Source organism: Columba livia, chromosome 4, assembly GCF_036013475.1.
Source record: "Columba livia isolate bColLiv1 breed racing homer chromosome 4, bColLiv1.pat.W.v2, whole genome shotgun sequence".
Taxonomy (NCBI): Eukaryota; Metazoa; Chordata; class Aves; order Columbiformes; family Columbidae; genus Columba; species Columba livia.
This window is the reverse complement of record NC_088605.1, coordinates 34,449,925-34,474,758: the sequence shown is the minus strand read 5'-3', so window position 1 is coordinate 34,474,758 and position 24,834 is coordinate 34,449,925. Positions and strand designations below refer to the sequence as shown.

Here is a 24,834-nt window from a genome sequence, read left to right as displayed (position 1 = left end):
AGAGAGATCAAGACCAGAACGTATTAAATCTATCGGAAGGTTAAACTCAGTGACATGGCTTTCTCACAGCAAAGTAACAAATAATTCAAGGAACATTCCTATTCTCAATTACTTTGAAGTAGATTAGTCCTGTCAGTCATTTATAACATATAGCTCCGCAGATACTTCTTGTAATTCACAACCTACAAGAAGAAATCTACATATAGGTCTTCGTAAATGTTATTTTTAGGTATGTTTAACAGGGCCCTGTTTAGTTTTTCAACAGAAGCATGGGTAATAAATCCACTGGAACTCGTTTCAATTGGTTAAGATAGACTAATCCTCTCTCACAAAACGTTTCTACAAGAGGAGACAAGGTTCCTCCTACTCACCAGACAGTCATCAGAGAACTCATCCACAATGTTTAAAATTGCCTCCTCTGTATGACTTTTGAAACTGCATTTTCCATGTCTCAATCACCACTCTTATTACCTGACTATACAGTACATAATGTTTTAAAGCAGTTTCTTTTCAACTCCAGGTGGTAAAGCAGATGGGAAAAAAATAGGGAAAGCAGTATTTTGAGAAAAAGGGATGTAAATAAAGTTTAAATTATTTTGCAAAAGCTATCAGATCCTAAACAAATGATACACACGATACAAATTAGGAAACAGTATTTAATTTAAGTTAAAAAACCCCAAATGCCTCTGGAAGTGAACATCAATTTGCTAACATGGTTTATGCTACACAGTTGAAAGAGTTTTAAGTCTTGCTTTGCAAGCACCCTATGGTCGTTTACCATTCTGTCTTCCTCTGATCTTAATAAAACTGCCACGAGCTGAAACATCAATAACAATGCTTTACAATTTTGTAAAAACCTGCTCCACAAAATTTGGAGTCAAGAGATAAATTTACATTTTGTTATTATATTTTAGCTAAAAGCTTAGAATTAATCAGTATTCGGCTTCAGAAGTTAAATTTGTCCAGTACCACAAATCTAGGTTTCCACACAGATTAAATGTGGTACACACACAGCACAGAGCAAACCCACACTATGGCCAAAAAGAGGAAAGCAGACTACTCAGAATGTAGACTTCCTTTTGCACTGATTCTTATCACCCAAAATATGCCTCAACAGCTTCTCCCTTTGGGAGCTGCAGAAAAAGAAGTTTTGCAAGACTGGTCCCTTTGTCACTCAGCTTCAGGGTCAGTAATACAAAATTCATTTTGAAACAGCTTCCAGGTTGATACAATTGCAACATAAAAAAAGTTATTTAAGGAAAAAAAAAAAAAAAGTAAAAAAATTGCAATGGCTGTTTCCCACAGTTTATGCCCTAAGCCATAAAAACAGTTTAGGTTGGTTTGTACCCTAAATTTAAGAACTCGAGTTAAGAAGAAATGTATGACTATGCTACTATCACATTACCATTATTAGTATACATAACACATTCTGAATCTTCTTCCTATTGGCAAAGATATGAAACCAAACTATTTACAGTAACTGTTTCTTTTCTCTGTCCCTTCAAGAAAGTGAAACGTAGCACCAAATAGTTCTGATAAGTGATCTGACCTTTCTTCAGTCTCTTCTTCCTAAGTTATGAAGCTACTAGAGCACTACTTTCAAATCTGCCAGTGCTTCAGCTACTGAAGTTTGCATTTCTAACATAGCCAAATTATGTTTTACTTCTAACAACAGACGTATCTAACTTTGAGACAGTTCATTATGCCACACACAGCAGTGAACAGTAATTCAGATTTAAAAGTGATATTCCATAAAAACATTGTGTATAAATTACAGATAAAATATTAACTGAAAAATTACAATGTGAAATTCTTTTAGCAAGGGAAGTGAAATTCTTTGGTGAGCATAGAGACAATGCACGGAATCTGTTTCTTTGCATTAAAATCCTGCCGAGTTGAGCAAGACTCATATTCTGCCACTCTGCGATTTACACGAGTTAAAATCTGCATGAGTTCAAGCTTTCTTGCATGTTCCTTCAGCATTTTACACAGTGACTGAATAAACCAGGAGCCTTCAGCTGAATTCCTCCAGGAGTAATAGCCTGTGGAAGAGAGAGACACCAAATTGATCAGACGGAGCCGCCGCTGATACAGGACAGCACAGATTATGGGAACAATGCATTGTTTTCAGTAGCGATGTTTAAACTACAAACTCAAAACCACTAATGAAAGTAGTTTAGATTTGATAATCTCCCCAAATGCCAACTGGAAAGATTTTTCTAATCCTCTAATTTGTTCTAATCTAAGAAAACCTTAAGTAGGTAGAAAATCAGAAGGCAGGAAAACTATCTACTGCTGCAACAGTCTTAGCTACTAATAATTTACTTTACAGAATACGCACATACGAAGAAGAGGTGACAGTACAGATGAAGACAAGGCGCAAAATGGATCTCAGAGTCACTATCTTCAGGACTACATGCATGAAGACTGGAGCCTATTTCTGCTGGCTGATCATGTAAAGTGCACGCTACGGGCTCTGCCACTGCTAATTTTGCTTAGGAACACAATCAAAATAGAGGTGACAGCCAAATAACATGCTGGCATCTATCCCCACTTCTGTACATGCATCTGCAGATATCCGATTGTTCTGTTCTCTCAGAACTAACAATACTTTTTATTTCCTGCTGTAAAATATTTGCAGAACTCAGATTAACTGAATTTACAGCAAACGAACACTTGAGGGTTTGCAACTGAGAAATATGTATATTCAGGGTTGGTTTTTATTTTTTTTGTGGGAACTAAGAGTAGCAACTACGTCAAAAGGAAATCAAACCAGGGAGAAAAAAAGATTGAGGGAACAAAATTTGTATTTCCATGAAAGAGAACAAATGAAGTTGTCAGCTACTGACTGGACACAACTGCAAATTGTCACTTATGGTATCAATACAAGCTGATATATAATTTCAGAAACAAAAATTTCTTTGCCAGTCTCTCACCTGGAGCTGTAGAATACGCATACAGGAAGTCTGCTTCTACCGGTATTTTTTGACACATTGTTTCTTCTGAGCCACTGTCCGCCTCAATACCTGAATCTAATTCTGTCCCTCTACAAGCCTATTGATGGAAAGAAGAACGGAAAATAAAATAAAAAATGAGAAACAAAGGCAGCAATCATGATCAGAATACTGTGTTGTTTTTTTTTTTTCCAGTTTTAAGACAATAACATCTGAATTAAAAAAAACTACAAAAATAACAAGAATTCATGTGTCACGCTTCCATTAGACTCAGAAGAAAAGTAAGTAGCATTTATTTAAATTAACTACATGGTTTGCTTAAGACAGATATTAATTCAAAATTGCATTCAGAAACTCACTGAACTATTGGCTAGTGTTCAGAAAGATTTGGCCTTACCTTAATTGCATGGATTAAGTAATCTCAGCTATTACAAATACTGCCTACCTAACAGGGCGGACTGTGCCACTTCTAGGCCTGAAGAGAATCTTATTCTGAAAGTAATTCCATTTAAATCAATTTTAGAAACAACTGTTTTGCACTAGTAATTAATATGAAACTTATTTTAAGTATACAGCTGGTTTGATGATCATTGTTTAGCTGTACGTCACCTGAATGAAAAAGAGCTTGGGTTTTCCTGCTAAACTTCTGCACCTGTCACCTCTGAAAAGGCTTGTTAGTGCTTTCAGTTCAAGAGGGCCATCTGTACCGTAGATTAATCCTTCATCACCATGGCTCAGCAACACGCAAACAAAGCTGCTTCGCTTGCTGTGATCTTCTTCAGAAACTTGAAAGAAAAAAAGAAAACTATCTTAACTTCCTGCATTCCCTAAAAGCTTTGAACATTTGATGCTTCCTATGTGACAGAAGTCTTTAAGAACTAATTCACATGTCTGGAAACCTCCAGACAGCTTTTGCTTATGAACAAAAGGAGTCAGCCTACTTTACTTCAGGAGGTTGGACACAGAAAACCCCAAATTAAAGGCCAACCATACCCGTCCTAACAATCAGCCACAGAACTGGGCCAGGAACACCACGAGGAGACAAAGCGGGTGTTCTGACAGTGTCTCAAAGCCTGAACAGGACACCTTGCTCGTGCAGTAATGGTCAGTCTCATGAGCTGGGATCACACTGATGGGGAGGTTCTGAGTTTTGAGAAAGGATGAGGAAGTCTGACCTCTCCAGTGAGGCTTCACCTACTTGGATTACATGGGAACTGAATGCAGTATGAAAGTTGCTGCTGCTGCAGGGACCTAGGTACTAGCATTACTCTGTCTCTCTCACTCTTGTCCTGTAGCAAGGTCCAGAAAAAATTATCAAGCCTCTGAATTTTGTATTTAAAGACATATAAGCTTGATATCAAGTGTTTGCAGGTTTACAGGATTTTTTCCATCTTGTGGTACGCAAAGAGCATAGAACAGATATTCTTTGAAATACTAAATATACAAACATGGTTTAAAAGAAGGATCCAAAAAGAATTCTGAGTGGTAAACTCAAGATGATGCAAGAGTTTGTAGATGAAAACTGTAACAGTCCTAAAAGCTGAAGCGTTCTGTTTAGACCTTGCCAAAACATTTAATTTCTACTCTGGAAAAACTGAACTATTTAGATTTTTCTAAAGAGATGCACACTAAGGCATTTCTATAATCTAGGGACAAGCCCTGCATCTAGAACAGTCAAGAAGGGCTATTTTTTGGGAATCTCTAGTTAGGCTGCAGTCTGTAGTTTATGCCATCCATTTGGAGGCCTTATAGAACAGGTACAATAGAAGCCTTGAGTCAGAGAATCTGACTTTCCACTTTCAGCTACAGGCTGCAACTATACTAATAGATTAACCATACTTGGGAGCGTTCTCTGACATAAACATTAACTGGTACTAAAGAACCTACGTCTATGATAGCAAACACATTTAAAAACAACCAGCAAACCAAAACAGGATTGCTGCAGGCTAACTGGCTGTTGGGAATAATCCCTGAAACACTTTTACTGTTGTAACTGTGATCTGGAACAGCCTGGGAGAGTGCTAGTAGGCATAAGCCACAGTCATGGCAGAAAACCTCCCAAAGGCTTATTAGAATAGACCATGTTCCAGGGCTACAGATAGCCCCAGGCACCCTCTAATTTACTGGCCCAGAGGTAGCCAAGTTCAAATAAAGCAGGGCTAACACCAACAGCAGCACGAAGCTCTCACTTGACAGAAGAGTGTTTTGTTTCACAAGTCAAACAAAACACGAGCCATTTCACTAAAAGAGTAATTCAGTCCACTCACTTGCAGTTCTGGTCCCTGGATTAGAACCCCTCTTGGGCCAAATCACTAAGTATATAGCACAGAACCCCACTACACAATTAAGCAGGTTTCTTTCCAACTCACAGAGCTTCAGTGATCCCAGGTTCAGAATATAAATCAGTCTGCATTTAAGTTTCGGCCTTTTTTCCAGCCTTCTTTAGAAGATGAGGAAGGCTATGGAGACAACAGTCATGGCACAAAAGATGGAGAGACAGCAAAGATGAATAAACATAAAAACATAGCTATGAAGTATGTGTCATCCTGAGCAATAAACAATCAGTAGGTGTGAAATATCACCGAAAGGAACCATAGAAGAAGAGATTTGAGGGCTAGAGATGTATTTGGAAACAGGGGTTGATTTAATACACACACTGAATGTATTATTACTTACCATTTTTCAATAGTTTAAAAATGTCCCCACATGAAAGATCATTGTTAATCTTTATTTTATATCCCAACTTCATAAAAACTTCTCTGACACTTGCAGCATCTGCATCTGTACCCGACCGTGGTAACATCCCTATACACAGGAGAAATGTATTATATTTTATATGATATAGATAGCATGGTCTGATTGAGACAAATTATTTTCTCACTTATACCTGTATAAGTCTGGAATATTATTCCATTTTTCCAGATCCATTCTAACAGAAAAAGCATTGCACTGTTATACATGAACATCATCTCCTTTCCTCTGTACCTATGTCATAGATTTGTCTATTACTCATTTTTATAACTACCTTTCTATAGAAAGACAAAGAAAAGGATTTTATTTACAAAACCAAAATCATGACTAAAAGGTAAGACAGACTTGTACTGCCCATCAATTTTATCCCCATTGCTGCTGTACTGTCATGTGTTTGCTGTATGCATATCTGGAAGAATGCACAGAAATGAATCGTACCCATTCAAACCATTTAACTTTAGACTGCAATCAAAAGAAGTCTGCATATTTAATTTCGAAGAATAATACATGTCACTAATTTATCTGAATTAAGGAAAAAACTTTAAAATTTGAAAGCAGTACCGGTCTGTCTGTGGAAGTTCTTATTGTTTATTATTACACATTGCCCCATCTCTGGATAATCCATTCTGTAACTGTAGTCTGGCAGAATTCCAGAGTCCATAGACTTGCTGGCAGGTAGGTTCTTTCTGTATAGAAATGAGACAAACTTTAAGTGTCAATTTCTGATCTCTCTTCTCTACTTTCAAAATAATAATAAAACAAGGTTATTTTAGCAAAACCAATGAAAATGATGAGGTTTGCTACTTGTTCCATAAAAGTTCCTTCAGCAAGTCTGCTGATGGCACCAAGCTGAGTGGTGTAGCTGATGATCTACAGAAAAAGGAGGCCATCCAGAGGGACCTTGACAGGCTAAAGGTAGGCCTGTGGGAAGCTCATAAAGTTCAACAAGGCCAAGTGCAAAGTCCTGCACTTGGGCCACGGCAATTCCAAACACAAATACAGCCTGGGTGGAGAATGGATTGAGAGCAACCCTGAGGAGAAGGGCTTTGAGGTATTGTCAGATGAAAAACTGAATATAAGGCCAGGTTAGACAGGCCTTTGAGAAACCAAATCTAGTGCAAAGTGTCCCTGCCCATGGCAGGGGGCTTGGAACTCTATGATCTTCCAACCCAAACCATTCTATGATTCTAAGTTATGTCTGTAAAGTCAGATGGTAGATCTGATTTAAGACTAGTGAAAACTGTACTTTCTGGAGATCAAAATAAATAAAACCGCTTGTATAGTTATACTCCCAAATAAAAGCTTTGTTTCAAGTTTGGCAAAATGTGCACATACACAAATAATTAAAAACTAAAAAGAAAAATAGTCATTTGTATTTGTAATAACCTTCTGTGCAACTTGTAATAACCTTAAAATGTATAGAATCAAGGAAGACTGTCTAGAATGATAATGCCTCTGCAAAGGAGAACATAAAAATAGTTTAAGGAAACCAATAATTACATCAACAAGTAATCAGTTGGGTTTTTTTACTATTATCTTTTGAAAGCTAAGTACCTGGAGATGAGATCAGCTCTGAGAGTGTAAATCTATTCTGGATTCTAACCAAAAGTCCCGTTGCCATTGAATTTTCACAAGTAAACATTAAAAAACCTAGAAAATTACCAAGACTCTAAAGGAGGCATAATTCTGCCTTTACATGCACACCAGCTACACCACCACTCATGATTCTGAAACTGCTGTAAACTTTACTCAGTCAATATATGCTGAATTTGGTATGGATTTTCTCATTTAAGCATATGGGAAAGTGGTTACAAGACTGGGGCCCACTACCATATTGTATTCTACAAATAAAAGGTCTGTAATTCTCTTAAATTTAATCTTCATTAAAATACTAAAAAGAACAACTTCAAAAACAAATGAAGTTCCTGGAGAGACCGCAATTGATGACAGCGCTACACCATCATAACAACTAGCTGGCACTAGGAAGAACAGGCCTGTGTTTCCTCTCTTCCACCCCGTAAGCTCCCCTTGCACTTGTGCTTCTGCACATGTAACTCTGCAGCAGGTCAGCTCAAGCAGCTGAATCAACTGCCACAGGTTCAGGAGAGCTCTAGGAGCAGTTAAAGGAAACGGGTGAACATTTAGCCCAGGGTGAGACAGGAAAGTCTCTTTGGAAGAACAGCTAACCACCCGATAATACTGTTAAGCCAAGTCTAACTGCACCTCAGGTGTTTTGCTTTTTAGTTCCTTGTACATACACATGGCCTATTCTGTCAGAGACTTTATATTTTCAAAGTTAGTATAACAACTCTAACCTTTGTTTATGACTATTACAAATTATCATAATTGAATATTTTCCTTTTAGCATTATTTCTTCTGGGGCTCTCATCTCCTGTTACAGCACATGATTCCTCAAGACTTAAATTGAAGGCTCAAACCAAAAGTACCTCACTTACCCTTTGAAACCAGGAATAGATTTTGCATCTGCCAGGTCTTGCCCCGAATGGGGTCCATCTCCTGTATCCGCCATTATGGCTCCCAATTATCAGCTTGAAAAGATAATAAACCAAAATATATTACAGTTAATTTTCATATGAAATAGTATCTTCAGATTGCATAATTTTTGTTAGGCCGCCTTAAAACCTTACACAACCAGAGAGCAGTTTTTAAATTTATAGAGAAAACAGGAATGCTAAAAGGGGTTATTCACGCAAAATAACTTTAGCTTAGGTGTATGAGTGGGTAAAAAATAGCATTTCTGAGTAAACCCTACATATCTTATATTTGAAAGAAGAACATGAAATATTTCTCTAAATTATTGCATTCTAAAACAGTTCTGGGAAAAACAGCCTGCAGATCCCTATGACCCAATGATCGAAAATGCCTCCAAAAAGCAGGATAAGAGACAAACAAATCGAAAACAATCATTATAATATTTTAATGTCCCTACATGTATTAGTAACATTTTAGTCTTATGAATATTGTGCCATATATAGATCCTTCCATTTCAGTAAGACAGAAATTGAGGTCCAAAACCAAGCAATAGAAGTTATGGGATATGTGCAAAGACTAATACAGAAGACTAGATTTTGTGTCATGGTATTTTGAGAAACAAACGTTTTTTTCTGCATTCCATTTCAAATGAAACAACACTGCAGCCAGTCCTAATTGGTGTATGTGAAGGTAACTGCAATATAAATAACAGAAAACCACTGTAATGTATCTTTCAATAGTTGATGAAATTAACTCTATGCTGTAAACTGCTATTAGAACACAGGACAAGAAATTATGAATGACATGCTAAGCCAGAAATTTAAAAGCAATAGACCTCCCTCTCAGTTACTCTGTGTGTACTCACAGAGCACATTACCACAAGTTACCTTTAACTCACAATTCAGAAAAGGATTAAGCACCATAAAGTTAAATTGCCCGATAGGACAAAGGAATAAATGCTTAGAAGTGAAATAAATGCTTAGACCTCAAGAAAAAAACAAGGCACTATACGGCAAGAATTTGAAAGAAACTTGCTTAGCAGATATATTTATGGTCAATACAGATGTATAAATAACCAGACTAAGTAGTCAGATTTGCTGGTCAGATATGATGAAGATGCTTATTTAAGGTTTAGGTTCTCTGGTGGAAAACTGTATTTGCCATCTTACACCATCATATTACTATTAAACTGTTTCTTAATTTCATATCTATACACCAGCTAGTATACCGTTAACATCAATTTTCTGTGGTAACCATCACTGACACACCAGAAACACTACTCTGGGTATATAACCCTCCTTCTTTCCTTGTTTCTTGAAAGACATTTACTTACATTTTTAGCGACTTCAGAAGATTTTCAGGGTTACTCTGAATATTATTTCTTTGTATCTTGGAGCACCGATGTAATTAAGAAACCTTCCTGCTCACAAAATTATTCCAGACTTCAGGACTGTATCACATGAATTAGCATCACACAGGATATTTCCTGAAAACCAAATTCCAAAAGTATCAAATAAACTCAGTATCTTAGAAATGAGATTTCTAAAATACATTATTGCTTTATAATTGAGAAATTTACTTTAAAGACAGTATCATGAGGCAGGAACTACACCTGCAATGCTGAACTCACCTGCCTAGCACCATGATCTGGATTAATTCATCCTAACTTCTAAGTCTAATCCTTTCAAAGTTCCCTATAATAAAAGAGACGAGCGGTTCCAAAGGGTAACCCAAGTACCTAAGACCTGTGGCACAACAGTGACCCAACCCTATGCCCTCTCGTTGGGCAGGGAGCATCAGCACTGACAATGAAATCCAGTCTGGAGGGACCACTGGTGTGTCCACTCAGTTGTAGCTGAAAAGCAGATCCCAGACCCCTGGGAAGAGGAAAAAATGGATTTCATTGACAAGAATGCTACAAGTTCCTCTGCTCCAGCCTCAAGGAGTTTCTATGCCTCTTTCAACACTGTCCCCACCACAACTATCCTTGACTGGTTCCCAGCTTTCCTGAGCTCTCGCCCTGACATTTTTGAACAAAACTTTATTTTGTTGGAAAACATCAACCAGACTGACCCCCAGTCCTGATGCAACCCATGCGGTTCCTTCTTCAGGAGAAGCACTATGTGCAGAAGCGCAACCCAAACCCTTCACTGTCGCTGGGATTAACAGGAGAAACTGGGAAAAGGTTAACTTTCTTCCTTGTTTGTTCTTTGTCTGTCAACAGTAATGAAAAGCCACACCATATAAAAAAGCAGAGTATCACGTACCAACTGCATTATCAAAACTAGTCAGCAGGTGTACTGAGAGCAATGTGGCCACGTCCACACGGCATTCAGCTTCTGCTAAATGCCCAGGTTTTAATCCCAGCTCTCTGGCACTGGGAAGATCTGCAGGGCTGGTGCAGCAAGTACCTGAATTAGCCAGTGTACACCTACACGAGCTGTGGTCACCTCCTGTCTACCATATGAGCCAGCCTGGGCTACCAATAACTACTTAAAGACTCTGGTAAACTATAGGGAAAGCTAACAAACCACTCTCTGCCCAATAGAGGGGACCTTGGAACCTTTAGGGAGGGTAAGTGGGTCATGCAGCTGCCTTGGGTTCATGTCAGGTATGCTCCAACCAAACTGTCGCATCCCATTAGGGACCAGTTTTGGTAAAGTGGTAGGAATAACACTGGTGAACAGCAGCAAACTTAAGTAGGCAAATTGGAGACCTAACAGACTAGACCACTGAATGTTTCTTATAACATGAATGTTAAAGCACGCTGCAAACAGTAAAAAATACCTTCAACATTTAAGTGACCTTAAATTAAGACTTACCTCTTTGACCTTTTGCAACCTTAAAACTGCTTTCCTCGATCCAATGCCAAAGAAAGAATGAAATTTGAAGAAGTAGCTAGCAAAACCTATGATTACAATGAGCAACAGTACTTTGTTTCTGAAAAATGTAAAATACACTTTGTAATACCATAAAAATATTTCTTACTAAAGCTTTTGCAAACCTAGCTCACAGCCTATACTCTCAATTGTTTAATGAAGTGTTAGGGCCAACTGCATCCTACTGCATCATGAGTGGAGCTTGTCTGAGAGTCTTTACAGAAGCTAGAGAGATAGCGAAGAAAAATGGAGTATAATACATTAGGTATTTAAAACACACATGCTTTATCTTCAGAGTAGAATCTGTAACTCACCTCTAATTTCCATCAGTTTCTGAGCACCTTAATGCACCAAGTCACCTGCACTTCTTTAAAGATCAAAAGACATGCACAAAGAGATATCTGTTTTGTTGCTAGGCGCTCAAGCACACGTTTTCATCAGCAGTATGTTTTCTGCTTTAAAGCACCCGTCAGGGTAACAGCAACGCTCTCTAGAGAACAGCGCTGATTCTAACAGGCTAAGAATTGCCTCATCTTAGTTTAGGTAAAGCAATGATGTCATGTTCTGTCAAGCAGAATACATATTTCCCTATAGAGAATGATCTCATGCTGTTAGGGATAGGGGAAACAAAATCAGGACAATCCATTAAGAATTTAATTTAAAAATGTTATTCTGCTCCTTGATACTATTTTCTCTGAAAGCTTAGGTAAAGTGAGTTTACAAATGTAAGGAAATTTAAAAAAACAAGTAGCTGAAATGAGCAATGGCATTTTTCTAAGCTAGCAGAATATATTCTGTAAATTTTAGGAAGCTTATTTTAAAACATTTTATCTGAAAAAAATATTATTTTTTTAAAAAACCCTATAAGACAGAAATAGCAGATATAAAAAAAAGATGCTACAATGATGTTTACAGGTACTAAGTAGTAAAAAATGAAGTGGTTCAAAAAGGTCCAAAACTATGCCCAGCAAGCTACCAAAAATGACTAAATTGTCTCTATATAGCAATAGAAGTAATAATATATTTCGCCTTACACAAATGTCGTTGTTCCAATGCTTTCATTTTGATAGGAAAATTATAAATAAAACAGCCTGAACTTACTTATTCTACCTGGATCTAATGAAAACAGATTCACATAATTACATATCACCACTGCCATAAGAACCATCAGGTTCTTTTTACAGCAGCGTTTATTTGAATTGTGGACCAACAAGACAAAACAATTATAGTGACAAAAATAGTACCAAAGCTTCTCAGGCAGGGAAGGAAGCAAATAACTTAAATGTCTCTAGTTACCAACTGTATCTTGAAATATGCAAACCACAGGAGACAACACATGTTCAGTATGAGTCAGCTGCTACAAAGCAATAATTGTAGCAGTATTAAAATACATGTCCAAAACAGAGACCAGTATCCTAAAACATGTCTTTAAAGGTTAGAAAAGGGCAGTGTTCCACCTCACATAACTGCAAGAGAAAATGTCAAGCATTCAAGGAAGGTATTTTAACGTACACTAAATATATACATGGCACACTGTGATACTAATACAGACATGTAAATGAAGAATTTTTCATTCCACAATGTATAATTATAACTAATAATTACCTGATTAATAACAGAATGAAATATAAAAGCTGACTGTATCAAAAAACTAAAAAACCTGAAATATACCACTACATTTTCTGTGTGGCACTACCTCCCTATTAAATACTGCTACTACTGATGGAAGCGTGCCAATACTGTGAGGGCCCTTCACATTACTTCTGGTCTGGATGTGGTAGTTGGAAAGCACTGACACCAGGCCAGCACTCTGATCTCCCAAAAGCAAACAGACTTTTAGTTAGTCAGCATTAATCTGCAAAATCAGCAAGAACTGAAATTATTCTGAGGGTAGATGGAACCCGTGCTTGTTAATTCAACTGTACCTATTAGCCACATCACCACTGCAATAGATAATAGCCTTGAGACTAGATTACCAGCCCTAGCCTTCAACCCATCCCCCGGACGAGGTCTCCTCCCCGCTAGGAGCGCCAGCCGCAGCGCACCGAGGGGCTCAAGCGTGCCCGCCCGCAGCACAACACGGCTCAGGATCCGCACCACGCCCCGCGACGGCAACTCCCGCACACTCGCCCTTCATCAGCAGAGCCCTTTCTAGATGAGGTTTAACCCGCCGTCTCCAAAGCTTTATTTTGGTAGATGCGAATACTGATTTTCAGCCTGTGTTTTCCTGTTAGTTAACAGTCTATCAGAGGGACGCGAGAAAGCAAATTAAAGTTAAAGCTGTTCTCCCCCCCAGCTCGCTTTTTGTTCAGGCATCTTCCCTACAAAAACAGGTTTAAAAGAACAAATTCCCTGCCTTAAGCTTCTGCAAAACTAATAACTGAGGCCCCTTACTCTCCCTCGGGGGAGGGGGGAGCAGCGAGCGCTGGGCCAGCACCGCGGCCGGTCTCCTCCCGCCGTGCCCGGGAGCAAACCCCCCACAACCTGCGGCCCCCCTGGAGCCCCGCGGGCAGCCAGGGCGGCGGGAAGGCGGCTCTCTGAGCCGGTCCCGGCCCGGGTGTGCGGAGACTGCCGCTCCTCTCAGCCCGCTCCCTGCGGGAGAGTCTGTGCGGCCAGCCCCGCCGGACCGAAGCCCACGGGAGCCGGAGTGCCACGACCAGGCCCCGGGCGGGCGCCAGCCAGCCCCACCCCGCCCCCCACCGCTTTGTTCAGCCAGCCTCCGCGCCCGGTGCCGCCACCGCCACCCACCGGCTGTGCCCTCTGCCCGCTCCGCCGCCGCTGCGCTGCCACCAGCCACCCTGCCCTGGGGCTCGGCTCTGTACAGCGCGGAGGAAGCGCCGCCACTGGCTCCTCCCCGCGCCGCGCCGGGCGGAGCAGCCCGCTTCCGCCAGCGGCACGTAGTTCGAACGCCTGCGGCGGCAGTGCGCGGGCTGTGGCGGTGAGTCGGTATCGGCGGACGGCCGCTCTCCCCGTTCCTGTGGCCGTTGGCCGGCGGGGGCGGTGCTGTGACTGGGGAGATGCGAGGGGCGGCCGCCCGCCCGCGCTGTCCTCCCTGCGGCCTGCTGGGCGCTGCTGCCCCCGGGCCCCGTTTCCTAGCGCGGTGCTTGCCGCAGCCGGCCGGGCCTGGGGCCTGCTCTGCCACACGGGGAGGCGCAGTGCACCGCGGCCTTGGGCTGCGGGTACGGCCCGGTGACCCCCGCGCCGCGCCAGCCTTGCGTGGGTTTGGGGCTGGGCCTATCGCAGTTTAACACAGAAACAAAGCTTTACAGCTTCTCACAACAGGCACTAGCCTATTTTTTGAGGCCTTATCACCAGGTCTAATATCCTTCATTTTGCACAAAAAACCTGAAAATCTTAATTGTAGAAGCTGTAGGAGTGCAAGCTGATAATTAGCTCCTCCTTGTTTTTGTTGAGGGAAGATGGTGTTTGTCAGTATGCCGCGCTTCAGCTCAACGTAAGGATAACTAAGCTAATTTTTGCTAATGTTAAGAAATATAGCAGTAGGGAGGAAGTTGTTAAATGGGTTCCTCTAAGGCTGATTCAGTAGCTGGGAGAAAATCTGATGGATTTATTGGTGTTGAGGAGCAGGAACTCTGCCATAGAGCTGTGTTGCGTGATACGCGCCGGCCAGGAAACCAATGTAAATAATGTAATTTTGAGCAGTGGTTGATTTGCGTATCTAAACTTTGTTTCTTAGCAGGTGTGGATAGTGTGTTTTGTCTATAGTCGTTACAGGCTTTTGAGCATGCTTTTTTTTTTTTTTAAATGTAGAGACACATAATGAAATCGTGCATTTGTGTTTGTCTTTGTAGCACAAGGGAGAAAATTGGTATATCTGAAATAGTGAGTCCGTTTGTTTAAAAAAACCCTCACCAACCAACAGCTATGTGAGGTACAGAATTACAAGATGTCTGTTGTCTTCATCACTAAAAAAGAAATAGTCTTCTATCAAAGCAGGCGAATAAAATAGCAAGTTCTTTAAGTCATCTCCTAGCAGATGCATTTTTCCCAGGGTTTTCATGCAGTCATCCTGCTGATTCAAAAGCACTCATGTCCAGGCGTGTTGGTGACACAAGTTTTCTGGCAAGTAAAATAAAAATCATTACTTCCTTTACTTCTGGTGGGACAGAAGAGAGTACAACGAAGTGGGAGTTTCCCAGCGAACTCAGAAGGCGAGTCTGCGGTTACACCTGGTCTGTAGTTGTAAATTGCATGTGCTCTAAAAAGATGTGTTGTGTTAGGTATAGTTTATATAGCAACTGAAGTTACCTTGGAAAGACCCAACACAGTGGGCTGCTTAGAATCCAAGGGTATCTGGACTGCAAGAACAGTGACAACTATCGGTTTCAAGTAAGGGTCATAGCCTTCTCCCAGTTTCAGATATCCTCTCAGCTGTATTTCTGCAAAATTATGCCCTGATCTAACTAGAAAGTTTAAAATGAGTACAGAATTTTGGGAATTTTCCTTGCTTCCCTTCTTTTAATGGTCATGTTGTGGGAAAGTGCTGATGTAGGGAATGTCTTTTGCACCCAATTAATTTACAATAAAGCCAACAGCATCAAAACGAAACTGAGGGTTCTGCCAGCACTTCTGAGAAATGCTGATTGCTGTCTATAATTTCATTTTTCATTTCCAAAGAAGCAGCTACTTGCATGAAAAATGAGGGGAATGGAGGAAATTCACAGGTCAGGAAATTGGCAAGGGCTATAGAGATAATATGTCTGACCTCTGTAAATAGAAAAAACATTATTTTATTTAGACATGACATAGGCACTAAACTATCAAAATGCAGGCAGGCTTAGACGTACCGTGGGCAGAAATTTAGGTGTTCAGGAACATTTACTACAGAATACTTGGAGGAGGATTCAGAGGATCTAAAATTTGGACTTCAGAGTCCACAAAGAGTATTTGAATACTTAAGCTCACCTTGTGGATCTAGCGTGTTAAAGGTTGAAATACTTTTGAGTATAGTCAGTTTCATCTTGATCTTCTGTTGCAACCGGGAGGTTGTTTTGAGAGCCAAGGGTTGGTAGGTGGTTATGCTGGTCAGAACTAAAAGATGCCCCTTCATCTTTTTTTACTTCTCATGTCACTTCCTCTCTTTCAGTTTCAAAGCAATTTGCAGGTGTTCAGAGGGGCAATGAATTCTCCCAGAAAAAAACATTAATTAAACTTACAGATAATCATATGTATGTTAATGTGTGTTTATGCTTTACTACATTATTTGTAGCATTTGGATTACTTTATGACTAGAAGTTTAAAGGTTGCAAGATAGCAAGCATTACTGCATCACGCACTGTTTATTGAAAAGAGATAACATTGCTGTCTTAAGTTTGCAAGAAAGTAAATGAGATTTTAAAGCAGGCAAAAGTATCATTGACCAATAGTAAAGGTCAGCAGTGGGGAATGGAGCCCTCATTTTGGATTTCAATTCTTTTACTTTGAGATTCAGAGCCAGAGTGACTGAAATCTTGATTTTTCTCAGGAACTCAGTTGCTGTGCTACCCATACAAATTAATTCTTTCATTTGTCTCTCCAACCACAGATAGAAATCATAGTATTTTTTCACTCTTTACCAATATTGTGTCGCTAACTAACACAGTTTGTACACATTTTGAGGAGGAATGTAGCACCGTTCTCTAAACAAAAATGAAACTTCATAGGCCTTCCCTGACTACGCCTATTCTGTTGTGTTTACCTTTGATAGTATTAATATTAAAATCTTTTACCTCCAAACTGCATGGAAAGAATTAATGTTAAAATTAGTATTCTAGCAAGGCTGGGTGTTCATTTGGAATACTAGCTACTCTTGGTTAATACATAAAGTACATTCAACAAAACCAGAATCAAAATCAGTGGTGGGTACTGGGTGTTTTAAAAGTGAGTCACAAACATAAATTGATACTGATTTAACTATTTGTAATTGCTTAAGGATAAATGAAGAGGAAATGGGAAGAAAGACTGAAGAAAGTGGAAGAACGAGCATCTCACTATGAAAGAAACCCTCTTCCTCCAGTTTATAGACCAAGACTGTCCAAACCCTCTATGCCATCCTCTGTTTGGAAAATATTTCATCGACAGGTTGAGGCTTTCAACTATGTAAAAACCTGCAAAGAGGTAAATTGTTTGATAGGTGAATGTGTCTACTTTTTACGTACTTTCAAGGTTCACTTAAAGTATTTTATCAGGTTGAAAGACATTTTTTGTTTTTCCTTTTTTTTCCCCCCAGTCCTGAAACAGCAAGGTTTTGTTCTGGGATTTTGTTTGTTTGGTTTAGTTTGTGGGTTTTTTGGTGGTTGTTGGTTGGTTGGTTTTGTTGGGTTTTTTTTGTCTTTGTAGGTGATCATGCTAGACTGGAGGTAGCTCTAAGAGGTACTAGTTCTAACATATAAATTGATATGTGGTATTAGGTTTTAACAGTAAAAGTGTTTTTTGGTAACATTGTGGTGATAGATTTGTTTCTTCTGAAGATAAGGAAGCTGTCAAGGTTGACAGGAGAATGGGAAGGTAGTGAGAGATGAGTAGAAAGACAGAGAAGGAAAAAACAGAGGAAGAAAACCAGATAAACAGGAGGCAGAGACAAAACAAAAACAATACAACTCTCCAATGGCATCAGAGTATCAAGTTCAGATTATAAGAACTGATGAGCCAAATAAATATTATGCAAAATGTATCCTCTGTTTTCAGTTCTCTGCATTCAGTACTTTTCAAATTTATTGCTGATTTTAAAGTAAGTATGATAGTTTCTCCCTGTTGCTTCAGGTGTTTAAGTAATCTTGACAGTCTGTTTTCCAAAATGCACTCTCACTGACTCAGCAGTGTGTGTTTGTTTTCTTTTCAGATTTCCACTATTGGATTTAAATAACATAGTGTCTAAAGAATATTTGCTGTAAAGCCATATGCTGCCATCGTGTCCATGAGACTGTTCCTTTCAGGACATTGTTCCTCTTTCCCTTATATGCACTTGCCACTGATCAGAAAACAGTTTACATTAATGCACAGCAAAGAAAAGCTTCAACTTTTTACCACGTAACTGAAATCAGAATGGCGTTCTTAATAAAAACAGATGCTGCTTGGGTTGAAAAAGGATAAGTGATCTACTTGTAGTTTTCTAGTATTTACTAACCTTTGACCAAAGAAACTAACGTCAAATAGGAACTTCTGAAGACTTTAACTCATTCTTTGAATAAAAAAACTTCCATGTTTTTGTTTTAAAAGGATGTTCATGTATTTGCCTTGGAAAAGAAAACACAAAGTGGACAGAGATTTTACCTTGTGACAACATATAAAGAGCTTTGGTTTTATTACACGTGAGTATTTGAAAAGGTACCCTATATGTTACTGTAAGATATAGTAGCAAACTGGATAGACTGTTACCCAGCAAGAGCTATTACTGGAGAAGTATCCCCAGTAGCCCTTTGCTGCTCTGCCTAGGACAGAGCTGTGATGGGTGGCCTGAGGTTTGATCTTGGCCCTGGGGAAAATCTTCATAAGGACAAACCAGTCTATTCTGTAGTGGGTTTCAGCTTTATTTTGAGTTGCAGATGGCCATTATTTCCTGGGAATTAAGGACCCCATCTACGGAACTTAAATCTAATAGCAGTAGATTTGCTTTAGCGGTCAGCTTTCCTCAGGAGATCATACAAACATCTGACACAAACACATTTCTACGATTACTCACATATAAAAATAAGTGGGCATTAATATAAATGTCCAGTTACCAGTTATGGTTTTGTATTTGCGTGATGTAATTTCAAGTGTTGACGATTTGATTATGCACTGAACCTTTTCCCTAATTTTTTGTTTTCGAATAAAACATTTGGTTATAAAGTAAAAGAAATTAAGAATCAATTTTTATATGAAAAGTAAACTGTAATTTTTTTCTCAATTTGAAAATGAGATTAATTTTTAATTTAGTTGCAAAAAAGCCTATGTAATCTCGTTTTTAGTGCTTAAGACATATGAGTGATAACTTAGTAAGTATTTTACTGTAGTTTCCATCATTCCTTAAATTTTCAACAGCATTTCTGTTGACAGTGTGTATTGTAAGACATGAGGGGGATGGGGAAGAGAATACTTTACGGACTCTAGATTCTAGGCCAGACAAATATCTTTGTTGATATTTGATGATGAAGTTACAATTTTTTCAAAGCATTACAGGGCTGCCACTTTTTAATAGGGGTAGTTGATTGAAAAATAAAAGAATATTTAGGACTTTCAGGATCCTTTTTCGCAGCATATATAATGTTTATTGTGAGAGGTTGTGATTTGTTGTCTTCTTCTGTTTTGTTTTTTTCCTTAGCATAGGTTATCAAACAAGTCTTATGCACTGCTATGAAGTAATTCCTGAAAAAGATGCTTGCAAGCTTTATTTTGATTTGGAGTTCTACAAACCAGCAAATCCTGGTGCAGATGGCAAGAGTATGGTTGCGAAGTTAATTGAGGTATACTTGGGCAAAGTAATGTAGATTAATCTAAATTTATTGTTATTTAATATGAAACTGAAGTATTGACCACTTTATCTTGATTATTCTGTAGGAAAACGAAAATGAATTGTAGACCTAATGGTTATTTTAATGAAGTAAAAAGTACTGATTTAATTAAAGCAAAGGTTCTCTCCTTTAAGTGAAAAGAAAAAAACAGAGAATGATTGTTGAAGTGCTTGTATTTACTGTAGGTTTACTGATACGATAAGTTTGCTTTCGCAGACTGTTATATGTGCTCTGCCACTTCAGAGCTGTGAAATTGAAGGAATGTTTAGGTATTCCTTAGAATAGCATCAATAAAAGTTCAATTCAGATATTCCTCGGTTAGTTTCCTTTGCCAGGTGCAGTCATATATCAAGTAATTGAGTTAAATGATGATGTAGAGAATATCAGGTGACTGCACTTACCAGTTTGGGACCTAAAGTTAAGTATCTTTGCTAGTAATAATAGTGCAAATTTCCATTTTATTGTACATTTGGTTGGAAAATGAACTCCACTGCAAATTCAGTATTACAAAGGTAGACAATAAAGCAGGTTTTTAGAAGAATATCTTCTATTTGAGTAAAGTGTCTTTGTGAGTGGCCATTTATTTGTAAAACTTCTGACACTTACATGTCCCTAGCAGGAAAGGAAAAGGGAAAGGAAAGGGGAAAGGAAGATTGAGGGTGTTCCTTCATAAAGAACCATTGATACAGATTCTGGAGCTATTTACTCCATTGTGGATCAATTGTGAAATCTAGAGATTCCTCAGGTTAGGAAAAAAGCTTTAGATTTGCTGGATGGAGGATCTGAGATCCTAAAATCCTAAACTTCCAGATCCTTAGGTTCTGAGTCCCAGTCCTAAACATGAGTTTAGGACAAGCTTAGCTTATAGAAGATTTTTAGAGCTATTTTAGAGCCGAAGGTCTTATATTTTCTGCTTAGTTAGTGTTCATAGCAATGAATTAGTGAAATCATAACAGTGAATTAGCATACCAGCCCTTTATATCATGATAGCCTGTCTTCCACTCTAGGTCAGCCTGTATTACAAACAGTGTCACTGTGGGTGTGAAATGCTTTGTGATGGAAAATAAAACAGAAGATAAAGCCACTAAATTAAACTTTGACCTGAAAAACTGCAAATCTGCTCATCTTATTACTGTTAGTATATTCAGTGACTTGCTTATTTCAGGAAGTATAGTCTATGTCAAATTTGTGATGTTATGAATTAGTTTGAATTAAATACTCAAAAGGAGTAAAAGAACCTCAAAGAAGTTGTAGCATCTGCATTCGTGTTAAATTTCATAGATCCCACCATTAAAAATGTTCGGGGAAGAAAGCCTAATTAATGTTTATCATTTCAGTTTGTCAGCCAAAAATTAAAAGAACTTTATGATGTAAATTGCTCAGCCAAAGATGTCTTGAATTTAGATTCCAGTACTGATGAAAAATTTAGTCGACACTTAATATTTCTACCCCAGAAAACTGTATTTAAGGATAATACTCATGTCGGTAAGTGTTTTTTTTCTCTTACACCTAGAAATAAAAAGTGAGGGTTTTACTTTGTAAAGTGTCATCTCACATTTTAATATTTATTTCAATGGAATTACATGTGGAAACAAATATGTATTCCCAGCAGAAGTGACTACTTATTTCTGTTTCATTGAAACTCATTATTTCTAAACTCATCTACTTTCTTTTTCTATAATTAGCATATGTGTTTGCAAAAATGTGACTTTTTTGTGCCTGTATGTTTTATTTATGAAACTACTGGCAAGACTGACTTTTGCCTTGAAAATTGTATTACAGTATGACTATGGCTCCTTAATTTTCAGCTTAATGTCAGTCTTAATTGAAGCCAAGATTATTTCCCTTAATACTGTTGGTTTGTGCTCAGCACAGGGTCAGAAAGGCAGGACAAAGATGGTTTAAAGCCACCTGTGCATAAACATGATTAATAAAAAGCCGAAAGTAATTTTACTTGTTGCTATAAGTTAGGATTTCATGTGATATGGCAACTCCAACACAAATAATTGCCAGTTCAGGGTTTTCTTGACTCCATTTTAAAGGTAAGTACAATAACACCTCCTCACTTCACAGAAGTATTTTGAACATTCTTTAAAAATACTGCTTATGAATCACTGAGGTGCCGGTGGTGAGCATTAAGTTCATGTTGAAATTCATAATTTCTCCTTGTATCTGTATTCTGTGTGTTGTGCAGTAAAGCAGGCTTATAGACTTACTTTGAACAATGTGGGCGCAATAGAAAATCAGCTGAGTTTTGTCTGAGTGAAGCAGGAACTGATGGAAAACAGTTTGACCAGTGGTGGAATTAAAATCTGTATAAACCTACAAATGCAGAAGTTTGGGTCTTTTAAAATTGCACCTGCAGCCTTGGCTTTGTAATTTCTTAATATTTGAGTGTTTCATTTTGTAATCCTTGTTCCTTATTGCCTTTGTTTCAAACAAACAAATAGGGTGACGGAGAGGAAGCAGAAATGCTGTTAGAGTACTGTATTAAAATTCTCGTGGGTTAGTAGAAGGGATGAAATTTAGATTGGCGACATTTAGCTCTACCGTTTGTGTTCAGGAGGAGCTGTGACAACAGCAGCAGAATTGCAAGAAATGCTGTGCTTTGTTACTAGGTTTCCACTGCTGTAGAACAGGAAGAGCTGAGGATGTTATGTTCATAATTTTGGTCCCACTCAGGTTCCTGATTTTATTCCGCTGTCTGCTCGGTCACCATCTGTCTGACTGTCTTCATGCCCAATCTTTTCCTTTCTCACCCTTACCTTTATTTTTTCTAGGTCTGTATTTCCCCTCATTGAAGTCTTGAGTAAAGATTATACTATATTTCTTGGTTTTTATACCCCCTGTGTTTTTTAAGTAGCTTCTTACTGTGTGCTGTGTACGTCCTAGCAGGGCATTATAGAGAGCACAGAGGAGATGGGCTCTTTGCTTTTAGTACATCACACAGTGCTGGAGTTCTTTCTAGCCCGGTACAGCATTACAGAAAATCTTCTTTTCCTTTTGAATGGTCTTGTTATTTCATGGGGAGAACACGTACTGTTGGATCGAAGTTGTGTGGGGTTGACACGTGTTCTGTGTCACTCTGAGGAATCATCTACAAAAGGTCTTGTCAGCGTGAACAGCTGGAGGAGCAGAGCAAACTGTAAGGAGAGACTGGATCTTGTAGGCTTGCGAGCATGTACCACTTTTTTTTCCCAAATATTTTTAATATATGCATGTGGTCCATGGCTTAAACATCACTTCAGGCCAAAATTCAGATCCTTACTTCAACACAAAGAGGATAGGATTTCTCAGAACCATTTTTTTCCAGCTTTTTTTTTAACATTAAAGAACCTACATCTCATTCTTAGGAGTAGTGGAATGTCTGTCCCTAAACCTTTTGAGGAGTAGCTGACATGGCAAGCTAAGTAGATTGTCCAAGTTATAAAGAAATGCTTATAATATTGGCTTCCAGCCACAAGCATGACACAGAGCAGTTATTTCTTGCATAACACTGTGACAACAGCTAAAAGCCCCAAAGACTTAAATGGGATTACTGCAATTTTTAGTTCAAAACTATGGCCTTTAGCTCCTCTGCCACCGTAAAACTCTTAAGTAATACATGGATAATAAATAATTCGGTATGACAGCAATTTTAGCCTGTGATCTTGACAACTAAATTAGATTAGTCAGTTCTTTCAGCAGAAGTTTGATCTGTTTATTCTAGTCCATTAATTAAGTGTTCTGCATCTCCGCCATGACATGAATTTGACGTGTTTACTGTCAGACCTAAAATATATTTAGAGATTGTGTATTCATGTTCTGCCTTTGCCTTTTCAACAAGATGTTAAAGTCGCCGAAAAAACTGATTTTTTTTAAATAATTAAGATATGTAAATATCAGTGTTAGATTCATACATGTTACCAATAATATAACACTCCAGGCTTTTCATTAATGCATTTTAGTAACCTGCTTGACAAACCTGGCTTAAAGCCTATTTGCTTTGTACTTTGTGCAAACTATTCTTCTGTAGTATATAACTAATGATGCAGATAACTTCATAATTTCACAGAATCTCTATGAAATACATATATTATTTGAGGTGATAAAATATTTTATCTAATATCAAACTTAAGAGGGTTAATATATTTTTCAGACACATTGAGGTGTTGTCTTTTTTTAAATTCATCATTGTGGTGTTCTGTCTAACAACAATTACTTTAAAATGAGTTAGTGGTATTTATGTGGGATAAACTAGACTATGAACTATCACTGTTGTTTCATAAGCATTTTATGTCAGGAGTCATGCACAAAGTGCATGGGCTTAAAATTAAATATGACTAAAAACATTTAGTATATAATACTTGGAATCAGTTACTAGTTAAAATACAGGGACTCAGTTCACAGTGCATGTAAGAAAGCACAGGACATCATGTAGGTCCACAGGAAAGCCGTGGAGATCAGTTAATTGACACTGATCTACACAGCTGACAAATCCCAAATAGAAAAATAGAAAATATGGTCAAGAATCAAGAGTGTGAAGTGGTGGGTTCAGTTCCCGTGTCTGATCAGTTAGAAGAAATAGGAAGAGAGAAAACAAAGTTGTGTGTGAATGATAAAGAACTAACTCCCCAAATCATCTTTCACTGACAAAAACCTTGCTATTCTGAGACCGCACACACACAAAAGCGCAGTCAACCAGGACTTTTAAAGATACTTTATCTTTTATGGTATTTGAAATAAACTTCAGTTCTGAAATAGGTAGATATTCTCCCTGAACTGAAAATCCAAGTAACTCTTGTTATAAACTGAAGAAATTCTGTGTGCATATTTGAACACACAAGATTAAAACCCTTCTTATGACTATGAATCATTCGTGTGCTTCAGCAGTACTGTAACGAATGATGAAGATGGTGATATTAACGCTTGATTCACTGAGTCATCCTGCTGGTATGTAGCATAGGAAGACCCATATTTCATATTCTTTCATTGAAGCTTCAACCAACAACTGCAGAATCCTCCTTGCCAGCATTCCTTCCACTTCAGGTTTTTTTTTTTTCCCACAACTATATTTATTTTCTTCTTTATCTCTGCAAGTAATTTGGCCATGGTTTTCATTTGTCTTGCTTTTGTTACCATTTAGCAGAGTCTGGAGTACAACGGGAGTTGCATTACAGTACTGAGAGTTTGAAAAGTCATTACAAAATACTTTTGTAGAAGTAATTTGTTGTTCAAGTAGGTCCTGGTCAAACTCTTATATCAGTTAATATACCATGGAGCTGC

The 24,834-nt window shown here is 38.4% G+C and overlaps 2 protein-coding genes across 13 annotated transcripts in view; one reads left to right on the top strand and one right to left on the bottom strand.

Annotated features, from left to right (window-relative positions):
• Nucleotides 1-642: 642 nt before the first annotated feature.
• Nucleotides 643-14,032, bottom strand: CASP3 (caspase 3). Of its 4 annotated transcripts, XM_065061213.1 has the most exons (9): nucleotides 13,826-13,923; nucleotides 11,021-11,106; nucleotides 9,532-9,684; nucleotides 8,162-8,254; nucleotides 6,267-6,391; nucleotides 5,631-5,759; nucleotides 3,564-3,739; nucleotides 2,937-3,054; nucleotides 643-2,042 (listed from the first exon to the last, which is right to left on the bottom strand). In XM_065061213.1, the coding sequence occupies exons 4-9, from the start codon at nucleotides 8,233-8,235 to the stop codon at nucleotides 1,816-1,818; spliced, it is 849 nt and encodes a 282-aa protein (XP_064917285.1). In that variant the 5' UTR covers nucleotides 8,236-8,254; nucleotides 9,532-9,684; nucleotides 11,021-11,106; nucleotides 13,826-13,923; the 3' UTR covers nucleotides 643-1,815. The 4 variants fall into 4 exon arrangements, with proteins under 4 accessions (XP_064917285.1, XP_064917284.1, XP_064917286.1 ...); XM_065061212.1 differs by lacking the exon at nucleotides 11,021-11,106 and having other exon boundaries at nucleotides 13,826-14,032; XM_065061214.1 differs by lacking the exons at nucleotides 11,021-11,106; nucleotides 13,826-13,923 and adding an exon at nucleotides 11,392-13,754.
• The window catches only part of PRIMPOL (primase and DNA directed polymerase), a 17,825-nt gene continuing 6,874 nt past the window's right edge, over nucleotides 13,884-24,834 (top strand). For 2 of the 9 annotated variants that reach the window (XM_065061181.1, XM_065061179.1), the window contains exons 1-5: nucleotides 13,884-14,015; nucleotides 17,010-17,194; nucleotides 18,296-18,387; nucleotides 19,380-19,521; nucleotides 20,907-21,054. In XM_065061181.1, coding sequence (XP_064917253.1) covers nucleotides 17,015-17,194; nucleotides 18,296-18,387; nucleotides 19,380-19,521; nucleotides 20,907-21,054 — 562 coding nt within the window. In that variant the 5' untranslated portion in view covers nucleotides 13,884-14,015; nucleotides 17,010-17,014. The other 7 variants (XM_065061180.1, XM_021284506.2, XM_065061183.1 and 4 more) reach the window with 7 other exon arrangements.